General features: G+C 44.9%; 1 protein-coding gene across 5 annotated transcripts in view; it reads right to left on the reverse strand.

The window, feature by feature from the left end:
• LOC135904930 (mediator of RNA polymerase II transcription subunit 12-like protein) overlaps positions 1-13,571 on the reverse strand; it is a 210,016-nt gene that overhangs the window by 131,607 nt on the left and 64,838 nt on the right. For all 5 annotated transcript variants that reach the window (XR_010565259.2, XR_011511295.1, XM_065435944.2 and 2 more), the window contains exon 24: positions 8,043-8,169. Coding sequence is in view for 3 of the 5 variants with exons in the window: in XM_065435944.2 (XP_065292016.2) it covers positions 8,043-8,169 (127 nt within the window). In the remaining 2 variants the exon portion in view is untranslated. The remainder of the gene's footprint in view (positions 1-8,042; positions 8,170-13,571) is intronic.

Consider the following 13,571-nt stretch of genomic DNA (forward strand, 5'->3'; position numbering starts at 1 on the left):
TGCTTGCCCTGTTTAAGTAAGTTTTTCAAACCATCATGCCGACACTAGCAAAGGTTAACTGCTGTATAAACCCGAGTATAATATAAGCAGCTATCTTGCAAATGTGAACAAAAAAGAAAAAGAACAAATAGAAATTGACCTTTATACATTGCAATCAAGTCTGCTTCTTAACATTACATTCCCTCCAACACGACCAATACCGTAGAACTTCGTTGATGCAATCCCGTCACGTAGGATTTCCCAGTGCCAATGTTTGTGATAGAGAACAAAGAAATTACCCAATACAGTTACCAATACAGTTACGCTTCTTTTTACCAATTCATACGTTCCCGGAGAACACAATCTTTCTGCACCAATGTTCAGCACATCGCCAAAGAGCGATTCGCAGGATACATTTTCCATCCGCTAGATGCCATGAAAACAAGCAAAGGCAAGAAGCACTCTTGATGAAGAAAAAAACAAGCGCCGCTCATTGCAACAGCTTCCCCGCAGTACTCGCCCACCTGTCTCATGTAAAAGTACAAATGTGCACTCAGTTTCCTATTCCGGCACCAGCTAATCTCCTCCCGGGTCGTTGCATGGCCTATCCACAGCCATCGCAGCCAACCTACTGAGAAAAACACCTTCATATATATATCTGTTCCACAGCACGTGTGACGTAATGCCATTGGAAGCGTACTGCACGCTTTTAACATAACTCAAATGCGCTACCATTTTCAGCTGCAGGCAGTGTGAAGTGAGTGTCATGTTTCGCTCAGGCGGCATCATAGGCATCATATTCCGGAGTCACCCACCAGCTCGATTTCGTTCACGGAGGAAGATAACTAAGGAAAGGAATCATCCCAACTGCGCCAGCACAGGCAAGTGGCGATTTAGCCTCGTGCGTGGCCAGGAGGAAACCGTTTTCAAGCACTGTACAGTAGATGGCAAGAAGGTAATGTCGGTCCGCGCCCATAAAACAAGATAGCGAGTGCACCACTGAACGTCGTCTGCTGACCCAGTCAGTTGCTCATTTACAATTGTGCAACGAAGTCATGCAGCTAGTTATTTTGTGCCATGTTCATGACCACAGCGCTTTGTACATGCTTTTGACATGCTTTGGCACACAGCTGACAAAACTGACTCGCGAGCACAAAGCCCCAGAGTGCGAGATCATACTGACCCCACTGTAAGATCTCGGGGGAGGCCCGATTGAAGTTGACGATGTTTTTAACTGCCTGTGAGAGATGACGCGTTGGGCACACTAGTTCTAGAGTTAGTGCATAGGCTCCCTTTAGAAGCCTAAAGGGAGCCTATGCATTAACTCTAGCCAGTTTGCAGAGCACGAGGCATGGCTAAATCTTGACATTATCTGACCGTGAGAAAGGGTAAAGTTTCCCCTCCTGAGTTATCTTGCTTCATGATTTCATTTCAGTTTCACAAAGGAAAACAATGTGTGTCTTGAGCCACTTGGGCACCACCAGTTCACGTGCATTTCTGCCAAGTGGACACGTCACAACTTTAAGTACATCGCCAAACTGTGATCACATGATACAGTTTCCATTCACTAGATCCTATGCAAACAAAAACAGCTGTGAGGCATGCACAATCAGGACCAGCAGTGGCCTACTACAGCAGCTTCCCCACAGTACTTGCCCACCTGACCCAAGCCAAATTCGAGGAACACAAACACAAGCTTGCCGAGGCCACAAAAACAATACGCATCTTGGGCCACTCAGCCCCTACCAGCTTGGCTCGCATCAGCGTCTTGTGCTGCAACGATTCGTTTAACGTTTCGCATTACAAATGTCAACTAAGTTAAGTCTGTCAATTTTCTTGCGACTTTTGATTGGACATATTCCGGGTTAGTACAATCTTTTCTTATGTTCTTTTTTTCCAAAATGTATGAACAAGGTTCTACAGCATAATTAATAAATTACATAAATATTTTTTCCCTGTGCACTGGGCTAAACTAGCAGCATGGACATGAGCAATGGGAGAAAGCCAACTCCATACCTCATAAAATACTTCATAAGTGGGCCACTTCTTTGTGCAATTAAAGTAATAAGTGGCACAGCACAAAGCAATGGCGACAACAAAGCAAGGTCAGAGGGTAGACTTCCACCATTTACAGATGGAAATGGTTAAGCAGAAACCATGAATAGGATGCACAGCTTACAGGTAGCACAGGCACTCCAGTAGGAGCTTTTTGTTAGTTCTACGACTGTTTAACAGCACTTTGCCTGACACTGCGTGTCATACGGGGTAAGGAACTAAAGTTAAGACTGTGGTTCTAGTCTTTTCTTCTCCATGCACCTACAATACAGAGCACCTAAAGTAGCATGTATTTTTATTCTGACAACTCTCAAAAGAAATTTTGTGCTATCTACTATAGTGTGTGAATACAGTCGCCGACCGATAAATCGGACACCGATAATGCGGACAGCTTCGCCGCACCGCCAATGGCCCCATAGATTTAACATGTGAAGACAACCGATATGTCGGACAGCCGCCAGCTCTAGATTCGATTAGCACACACCAACTGTGCCACCATTACCTCCTCTGGAAACCTCGACGAGACAAGTATGGCCTCACAGATTACACGCTAGACAGTAATCTCTGAGGCCTTGCCCTGATCGCTGCTCTGCGCCTTTGAGATTAAACTGCAATTGCCGATCTTGGAGGCTTTGCCTCAATTGTGAGGTCGCATCAACATCGCGACCATCACATCCTTTTCCGGCACCCCCGGTACAGTGGCTAGAATGGGGAAATGTGACGAGCGGCAAGCAGCACCTACGGGGGCGCATTGAAGCAGCTGGCAGGGAGCCGCGGGGGGAGGCGCACTGATATAATATCAGGTTTAATCTTTCATACAAACAGACAGGTAGAGTAGTAGAGCAACAGCTTCTAGGTTTGTTTTATGCGGACGACATGTGTTGCAGGCTAAAAGCAAAGTGATATGCAATGTCTGGCCAATATCTGTGGACAGGAAGGTGATAAGTTAGCTCTGAAATTTAGCGTTAAAAAGTCAGGTGTTATGGTATTCAACAAAAACACCCATCCATCCACCCAACCGCCCGCCCGCCCGCCCGCCCGCCCGCTTGCCCGCTTGCCCACCCACCCACCCACTCGCCCGCCCACCCACCCATCCAACCATCCATCCATCCATCCATCCATCCATCCATCCATCCATCCATCCATCCATCCATCCATCCATCCATCCATACGTCGCCCGATGCGAGTCACGCTGGCTCTGCTGCTTCAGTGACGCCACGCACCCCGACCAGTGGGAAGTAGCGCTCCTTTCTTTTTCTGCTGCAGCAATTTTAAAGTATAGAAGAGTGCACGCACAAGCCACTTGTCGGCTGAAAGCCAAGCTGTCACTTTCCACTCAAACTATTAAGAAACTGAGGAGACAAAGTGCAGAACTTGAAGCGGGCATCCTTGAAGACCGGTTAGAAGCCCTTACACCGAAGCAAAGACTTGTTGTGCAATGCTTTCAAGCTGCTCACCGCAAATCAATGAAAGGTATGTAGTACAATCCGGATTGGTTGCTGGATTGTGAAATAATGCGAATGAAAAGCCCGAGGCTCTACGAGCATGTCCGGCAGGAAGGAATACTCATCCTCCCAAGCAGAAGTTGTTTGAAGGTGCACATGAGGAAATACAAGAGTGGGTTTGGCTTCACCACTGCTATTATCACAGGGATTGCAAGAAAAACAAAATCCATGTAGGAATTCAAATGCCACGGCAACCTGATTGCGAACGAAATGAAGCTGTAAGAGTTCGCGAACGTTGGCACAGGAGGGAAAATGGAAGGCCTGGTGGACTTGGGAAAAATTCACACTGGAAAGCAGCAAACACCCTCCCTACGATCATGGTCTCATGATCATGTTTCAGCCTCTCACTGGTTACTGGCATTACATACTCTGAGTTTTCGCTTCCAGGGGAAATGTGAAGGCTGCGCTTTTGTGCAACATCTTAATAGAAGCTGTGTTGCTCGCAGAAAAGGCTGGGCTGAAGATGGATTGTATCATGGCAGAAGGAGGTTCAGGGAACCGCTCAATGTGATGCCTTTTTGGGATTTCTGGCTCCTCGACGTCCATAAAGCCATCTGCACCACATCCTGTTGACACTGGAAGATGCCTCTTCTTCATTTCGGATTTTCTGCACGTGACAAAATGTGTTCGAAATTGCCTTCTTAAAGCAAGGTACCAAACACCTGAAGGTTCTGTTTATACTGAGCACATGAGAGCAGCACACAAAGAGTATCAGTGTCCATTTACCCTTAAAGTGATGCCGAAGATTACTCTTGCTCACATGAGCCCTAACAACTTTGAAAAGATGAAGGTAAACCTGGCATTTCATTTTTTTCTGTCCGCAGGTGCTTCATGGCCTGTTTTTCTACAAGAAGCAAATAAAGGAGCACTGGGCTGAGCCCGCACCAACTCAAGCCTTTGGTCTGCTGATGTGGAAGCTAGTAAAAGCAATCTGAAGGGTTGAAACCTGACTCTGCAGGTGAAAGGCACATCAAGGATGTATTAGACTATCTAAACCGATGGGATGCTCATGCAGAAACTTCACCAGCCGGATTTCTTTCAGCAAGCACTGCCGAGGGGCTAAGCGTCACCCTTCAGGCCATGCTTGATCTAATGAAGTACCTTCGTGAGAAGCTTGGCTTTAAGTACCTGCTGATGTGCCGGCTAAGCCAAGACTGCCTCAAGAAATTGTTTAGTATGATTAGACAATTTTCTGGTTGCAACGACCATACCACTTCTGTCTCATTCTTGCTCACCATGAACTGCCTTAGTTTTCACGACTTGGTCAAAACTATAAGCAGTGGCAACTGTAAAAGGGGTGATCTGCCATTTCTCCCAAGTATTGAGGATGCAAGCCATGAACTGGATGCATTGCTGGATAGTGGGAAGTTGAAGAAGCCTCTCACATGATAAAGAAGTCCACAGTGCTCCCCGACGATGAGTACACTGAAAAGATTAGCGATTCGCGGCTAGTTTTCTACATGGCAGGTATGCTGCATGCAAAACAATCCTGAAGACGGCGTGCAAGGAATGCTTCGACTAGCTCTTTATTTCCGCCGACGAAGCCAACGAACGGCTGGTGATGTTCAAGATCTGCAACAATGAGGGCCTCCCTCCAGCGACATGTAATTCAATTTCCTCAGCGACGTGTAATTCAGTTTCTAGACATTTCCTTGGTCTTCAAACAAGATCATGTTTGTTGGCAGTACTCCCCAAGATCTTCGAAGCCATTGTTAAACTTTCAATCCAAGGATTCCATAGTAAAAAACGGAATCGCCATGTCGTGCCTTAAGTCTTCTCTCACCAGATCATGCATGCACAAAATGAGCACCAGTTTTAATGCGCAGGTCCGGCACCTATTAGAAGCAGGTTACCCTAGTGCAGCAGTGGCGATTGTGGCTGAACGCCTAAAGAAGTTTGTTTCGAGGGGGATGGACATAATTCCAGAAAGCAGTAATAGCACAAAAAGAGTAGTGGCTATTCCGTACATTCATTCAGTGTCGCACAGGCTTAAAAACGTTGCAAGTAGATATGATGTTAACGTTGCTTTCCCTGCTCCCAATAAGCCAGGTAAGATATGTGCTGCCGTGCAAGAAAAAAGGAGCAGGTAAAAGGCAAAAAAAGAACAGATATTTATCCAGTGAAGTGTAGTAAGAACAACAGTTTTACTGCCTGTCGTATGGGTGTGGTTTATAAAATTCCCCTTAGCTGTGGCCAGTTCTACGAAGGGCAAACGAGGCGGTGTATTAATCAGAGGCTAATGAAACATAAAAAGTCGTTGACGGGTGGATCGCCCTCTAATCTTTCCCTACATTGCCAAGATTGTAACTGCACGCCAAAGTTAGATGAATGCGCAATACTGTGCAGGCATAAGAATGAAGATACGAGTCTTATGGTAGAGGCATGGCATATCTATAATTGTGGAAGTGCGTGCGTGAGTCAACCTTCGATTACTTTACATAAGGAGGAGATTAAGTGCCTTAACAGTTATCTCTCACGTAGACCGGCACATGTACCCGACTGACACGTGGTGATACCATTCCAGAGCTTGCGCAGATGAGTTTTGTGTCTTTCCTTTTTTTTTTTCCCCTCAGTGCTCCCTTTAGTTGATAGTCGGCGTTCGTGTTGTCCACTTCTCAACTCTTGTGTCCTGTCTGCACACCTCACCTTTTTGTTGCATAATGAGGGCCTCATATATCCTTCTGAGAAGCTCTTTTCATATGTAGACACCATTGTAACTACTTTTTCGATGTGGTTCAGTTACAACAAGCTGCAGAGTGACAGCTTGGAAGAGCTTGTCCCCTGCCTGCAAAAAAAAACTACGTCATGTTAGGCTGTGCACAGCATGGCCCTTGCCTCCCCAACCAGGTTACAAAACTCTTTTTGGCCACCCATTTGCACTTATACCCGAAGGCACTCAACAAAGAGAGAGCGCCTTCTCGCGAAAAGAAGCACCTGAAGCTCAGGCAAAACACTTAGCAGAGGCTGACAACGTTCTGTTTGAAATGCTTGTGAACTGTTCAAACAAAATGTTTTTTGTTCTCGTAAAAAAAAAAAAAAGCACCAGCTCAGGCACATCACTTAGCAAAACATCATCGATGACTGAGAATGGTTTGTTTTAAACGGATTCTAAGCCACTCTTCAAAAAATTTGTTGTTTGCGCACGCAGTGTGTTGAAAATAAAATGTTTGCTTCCAAGTTACCATTGGGAATTTTCTTGCTTTGTGTTCGATAACCAGGTGAAGCAAGCTGCATTCTACCATCAACGTGCGCTCAAACGGATTGTTACTTTGGTGCTTTTTAATTCATAAGGGGCTATGCTACTCTATAGCAATTTGCAGGCATGAACGAACAAGAATATATATATTGTGAAGCTTTCTTATTTGTTATTAGATGTTGGACTGCACGTGTGGATGATCGCATTCCATGCAGCACCCCTGTACTGCGGCTGCTACCCGCTGTCGCGGCCGACATGCATGTGTGTGGCAGCGCCCCCTGGCAGTTTCCTCCCAAAGCACCACGCACGAGACGGCGCATTTATCACACTTCCCAATTCTATCCACTGTACACCCGTGCATGGCCCACTATTGTCATTCTGTTGAGCTTGCTTTGCGCATAGCATTCTGCAATGCTGTACTTGTTTGTATAGTTTGCATTCCAGAAAGCGCTCTGCTGGCTCCAACAAGTCTTTCTTATGAAGTTGTAGATAGGCCACGTCAAATGACACCAACAGTGCCCTCGCAGTTCAGCTCCAAATGAGTCTCGAGTTGCAGTCCGAATGAGCCTGACTCTGCAACTGAAGATGCTGAACTGCCTTCTACCACAACGAACTCAAATGTAGACATCATTGGTTACCTACTGGGCTGCGGTGTGCCAATTCCTGCCACCGTTAGATTTGGAGACCTTGCAGACGTCAACAGCGCGGTTTCATTGTGTGCCAAACTGAACGATGAGAAATGAGCAAGTTCTCCCACCGCCAAACAGTGACTCCGATTCGGAAGATAATGTGCTGTGTGCTCAGGAGCCTTACACATGCAGATCTGACTCAAGCCTTTGCAATCCTTGCATTGTCGTACGGCGAAACTCAAATACAGGCGGACTAGGCTGCGCGTACGGGGAAGTGCATGCAGCAATGCATCGACCACTTGTTTCGTGCACAGTGGCCTTAAAATGTAAATTAAGTGATTCTATTTGGATACATTAGTTTTTTTTCGGACATTCGATCGTTCAGACTTATGCACATTCCCCATGAAGTCAAAATTATCGGTCGTCGACTGCATATGAAATTTTGAATATGAATCAAGTAGTTCTTGCTATTTGATTAGTATTCAATTCAAGAGTTGACTATTTGAAATTGTCGAATATAAGAAATAAAAACAGTTAATTAAGTCTCAAACAGTTTCTGGCTATGTCCACTGTCTACTTGGAAATTCCATGTTTTTCTCAGAAAACGTGGTCCATAAAACTTTTGACTCCTGCTGTACAAAGATGCAGCAAGTCCCAGAATGCAAGACAGCAACGCACCAGGACTAGCTGAGAGCAGTGAAGGTATGGCCACATGCACAACGAAATCCTGGAGGGAGAAGCACCGCCTTGCCACCAGGATGCATGTGAAGACTGCCAGGTTGTCATGGATAGACAGGTCCCCCACCTGCAGGCATGGTACCACACTTGCCAGCTAAAATTCCTGTAACACAGCATCTTTGACCTGTCTTTCCAGAGTGCTCCGACAGCTCTACAAAGGCCACATAAGGCACCAACTAACCTTGCACTCTCAAACAGGTTCACTCAAAACTCTTCCTCAATTGCACCAAGTAGAATCCAGTCCCGCCCCTCAAATGAAAACACCACACCGCAATAACATTTTCCTGTCGATTCCTACTACAAGCAGTGGCTAGCAGCAGTGCATTCCAGCAGCCTTCAAGAACACCAAATTAGAAATTTTTACTTGGAAATTGCCATAGAGTTACAATGAAGTGCACTGACCACTTCAGTTGACGGATGGCACTGCCATCAACTCTCTTAATTTGATGCGGAGTGTCAAGTGGTGAGACGTTCTAGAAATGGGGGCAAGCTAACTGCCATATGGATAATGAAGCCCAGTTATTGCCTATATACGTTCCTTAGAGGTTGTCTTTCACAACTTCCAACACAAGTTCACATTGTTGGAGCATGCTGGAACGAGCAAAGTTGGACACTTTGCTAAGCCTTAACTACCCATTATTAAACATGTGTTGAAAACACAAGCTTAATGATGAATAGTTAATGATGTCATAAGTATTTCTTAGGCAGAGGTAAGGTCTCGATAGGGACAGTACAAGCACTAAGTTTTATTTTCTGTAACATCCAACCTAATGTGTGCCACACATCGTGTGGCACACACTAGGATGGATGTTACAGAAACTAGAAAACTGTTACAGAAAACTGTTACAGAAAACTGTTACAGAAACTATGTTACAGAAACTGTTACTAGGCTAGAAACAAAATGTGAGATGTCTATTTTCTATTTCTTTATTTGTTTTTTTATTTGACTCGCCAGACTTAGCCAACATAAAACTGGGATGAGGCTTCAGATGATACTGCAATAGCACACTTCCCAACACACATTGGATGTAAAGTTCATGCACATAAATAAGCGTGTTCGCAGAGACACAAGTAGTGCATCAATGCCGCTTAATAACGGCGAGAAATGGGTCACAGAGAGAGTCATCACGACCCTCGAAAGCCAACTATTGTTGAATTCCAATGGCGGAGACGGAGCAAGTTTTTTTGCTCGTTTCGGAGCAAGTTTGTTCCAATGGCAGAGTGAGGGCGGGAGTAAGGTGTTCCAATGAGAGTCGGAGGGGATTCAGAGAGGGAGTCACTCCGTGGAGCAGAAAAAGATGCTCCACCGAAATCGGCAGAGTGGACTGGAACTCTGCGTATCGCATTTCCTTTACCATGTTTGTCTGCTGGGAGGCGCCACCGGTCACGACTCGCAAGGAAGCAAGAGCTGCTGCACGCTTGGCAAGATATCCATTCCACACTTTAAAAAAAACAGGTGAACGGTGCTGAAGAGACAAGTGACCGTGCGGCGGTGCTGGGAGCAAACAGGGGAAGGAAATGACAACACGCAAGGTATCCTGGGTAACTCGGTGATAGAACTTCCACTTCCGCCTTGCTCCGTCGGCGCAGGTTGTGTTCCACTCGCGGATCTGGAGGCGTTGCTGTGCGCCAGAGTCGAGTGCTCGCTCGCGGAGTCCGTCTGCTGCTCCCACTCCGCCATTGGGATTCAACATATGTTCGTTTCCAAATCATTGGCAAAAAAAAAATATGCTACATTAAAGGGGCTGTCTACAGTTCCATACATGTATTTGGATTGTGGTGGGAAAGAGAAGATTGTGGGTCATAGTGACAGAAATGAGCATGCTTGTATCCCATAAATAAGGGAATATATTTTTAATTTGGCTCTGAAAGTTGTGCAAGAATGGCATGTGGCGCCACTCGACAGTGAAACAGTGCAACCAAACCGTGTACCTTTATGTAACCAAAAAGCTACACAGGGAGAGCTACTTTGCTTGCACATACTATAGAATATTGTATAGCCTTAAATTAAAGATGGAAGAACCGAGGGGCTCACTTTTGTTAATCATGACCATATAAAGCCAACAGATAATGAAGCCAAGGAAAGAATCGGCGAAATTAGCTGTAGTTGAAAGTGAAATGCAGAAAATAATAAAGAAAGGGAAATGAAAGTGGACGAAAAATAACATGTTGCCGGTGAGAGCTGAACCCACAACTTCCACATTATGCATACATTGCACTGCCAAATACGCTACGACGACGGCTATCAAACCGTCCACTAACTAGGCTATTTATGTTCACTTTATATGGCCATGATTAACAAAATCGAGCGCCTTGGTTCCCCTTCTTCTCTGGTTTATTCATTGCGAGGTTCTCGAATTTGGCAGCCTTGATGTCATCAGGTAGCATGCGAGGGTTTATTATCCACCTGCCTGCTCTCTTAAGATCACATGTTACTGACGCCATCGGGCGAAAAAGGAAGTTCCACATCCACCCACCTTGGCTCTGAGTGGGTCTGGCTAACACTCCTAGGGCTAGATATGATAAACATAAATGTCCAAGTTAGTGGCTGGTTTGATAGCCGTCACCATAGCACAATTGACAGTGCAACGCACGCGTAATTCAGAGGTTGTGGGTTCAGCTCCCACCAGCAACACATTATCTTTTCGTCCACTTTCATTTGACTTTTTGTTATTATTTTCTACATTTCAATTTCAACTACAGCTGATTTCCCCGATGCTTTCCTTGGCTTCATTGTCTGTTGGCTTTATATGGTCATTGCCTTAAATTGCATTTTATGCTCTTCTACTAACTTTTCTTTGCGTAAGAGAGTAATTTCTTTTGTTTACAGCTAGCGCATGGAGCCGCTTTGTGCAAACAAACAGAGTCACAGTGAACGAAGTGGTGCATTGATGCATGGCATACAAAATTGCCATCGCGTTCAGTAATCAGTGTTGTCGGAATCTGTGCACACTTTTAAGAAGCGAATATTCAGATTGAAAAATCCTGTTTTAAATATTTCTACTCACTTTCAGTGAAACACTTGCACCTTTAGACACTTTGAATGGTAGTCTTTGTATTGCACAACAAAACAAAAGGCCCTTGAAAAACATCAATGAGTCCCTTTAAAACAGGTAATTTCATTTCATTTATTGTCACCTTGAAGGCCCGAAGGCTTTACACAAGGGGGGGGAGGGGCAATACAAACACGTGTAACAGTGGTTACGTACAAAAACAGGTAGTTTCACAATACCCACTTCTTTCTTTTTAGTAATCTGCAAGTATACTTTCCCCTTTAGGTGTTTGTGAAAGTCTTGAATGCTTTGATCATCATTCGAGCAAAATGCTAACTGCACTTACTATTGCTTGAGTGTTGAACATGGTTCCATCGCAAAAGCCCCATCTACATCTTTCATGTTATGATTAATAAGATTCGCCAGCTGTAAACATGCCCATCAAAGTTGCCTCACTACCTTTGGTTCAGCAGACTGCCTTATGAGAAACCTGGCTTAAAGGGACCGACAACCAATTTTTATGGTACCCATTCTTTTAGTGCAACGGAAGGCTTACTGGTCTGAGTGTCCAATATTACAGTGGTAACACAGAAAACGTCGTGGAATCTGCATTGAGGATGTAGTCGTGCTCAAGAAACATGCTGGAAACAGTGATAGGTGAGCGCAATAACGGTTATACGCCGTCATTCGGGGAAGCAAACAAATGCAGCTTTAGCTGTAAGAAAGTAATATTTTGCTTACCAAGCCGATGTTCCTGCAATTAATGCTTTATGAAGCGCTGAATTATTTTTGCAATAATAGGTAGTTTCCGAATGTACACCCCAGCGTCAGCTCCCTCCATAGAGTTTCTCACTATAACACCTAGAGGGTAATCTGGCGCCACCGTCTATGGGAGTTTCTTAAGGGGGCACCGTGCCGTCATGGGAATGACGGCATATGTGTCTGCGAGGCTCGTGTTGGCTGGTGTTATAAGAGGCTTCGTCTAAAACGTGGATATGGCTACGCAAATAACGCGTTCTCAAAGTAAAATCTTGATAAAATGTTTCCATTCACGCGTATTACATCTTTACTCACCCACGATGCATGACCAAGCGAAGAAAAGCAAGAACAGACGACCAACTGTTGCAAAGCGAGCGCGAACCTTGTCGTCTGTCCTCCAACTTTAGCGGCCCGCTGATACTTTTTAAGTAATATGTAGTCGTACACACAATAACAAGTTCTCATAGTTAAACAAAACATGTTTTCGCGTAATAATAAAGGTAAAGCAGCTTTTCATGTGCTGTTTTAGCAGAAAATGAATCATTGTGACAGACGGAACGGTACTTGCCAAGCGCGTCTTCAAGGTGTCCTGTCTCTACGAGAACGATGCCAATCCGAATCCACAATATACCGGCATTCCCATGCATACCACAGCACAGCAGCGCCAGATTTCCCTCTAGGTAATGTAGTGAGAAACTCTATGGCTCCCTCCAAGTAATGCAAACTGATCTCGAAGGCCATGCTTTTGCTAACTGCATGCCAAGCTAAGTGGTAGGGTAGGCCAGCAGTGCTATTATTGCAGTGCTGGCACCCATTCACGGCACAATTTGTCTATATCATTTTATATCTCACAGAGACCACAGAGCTTGGTGTACTAACTCACAAATTCATGCACGTACAATAGCCTTCATGTGTGCTGTGATGCATTGAACAACTCTACCTGCTCTACCGCTCCATTCGTTACTACGAGGGCAGTGTCACTCATTAGCGTCCGATAACAGCTGACCTATGTAGGGTAACCTCTTATACTACGTTTGAAGTACCAGAATTTCACCACCAGGCCATGCCTCTTACTGGTTTTTGAGACTTTCTTTGCCAATTTAAAATTATAATTCCTACTTAAATCGTGAGCAGTGTGCTGGATTTTATCACTATAAATGATGGTAATTTCATTTCCATCAACATCTCACAACACATTTTGGCCAGTTGTCAGTTGTCAGTACCTTTAACAACTAGGAGAAGGATCTGTTTCCAATGAACAACCGGCGCAATTCATTATGGTGGTTGCTCTGCAAAACCATTCCAATCAAAAAAGTCTTGCCCACGAACTATAATTTGCCTTCAAGTGCAGAGCACTGGGGAGTTGATGAGAAAAGCATGAATATAAAGATACTAGTCAGTGCCACATTCATAGAATCATGCTTCCTTACATTTTTTTTCTTCCAAGTACAAATCCGGAAATTCAATTTTGTTGCAGACAAGTGCCTACTGCAACAGACAGGGTACCTCCTTTCTCACTTGAAAATGAAAGAAAGGAAGAAAAGGAACGGTGAGCACGCAGTACAGTGTTCCAGTATGTGTCCCCTCCTCTGGCCCAAGCGTCGCTGCGCATGGCTGTCCGTGCGGCTGAGTGCAAAGGTTAAGCGAGCTGAGAAGGCTGGTGGCTCCACGCACGCTGTCTTTTCGCACACCTAATGTTGGAAGTCGCATAATCTCA

Source organism: Dermacentor albipictus, chromosome 1 (assembly GCF_038994185.2).
Source record: "Dermacentor albipictus isolate Rhodes 1998 colony chromosome 1, USDA_Dalb.pri_finalv2, whole genome shotgun sequence".
NCBI lineage: Eukaryota > Metazoa > Arthropoda > Arachnida > Ixodida > Ixodidae > Dermacentor > Dermacentor albipictus.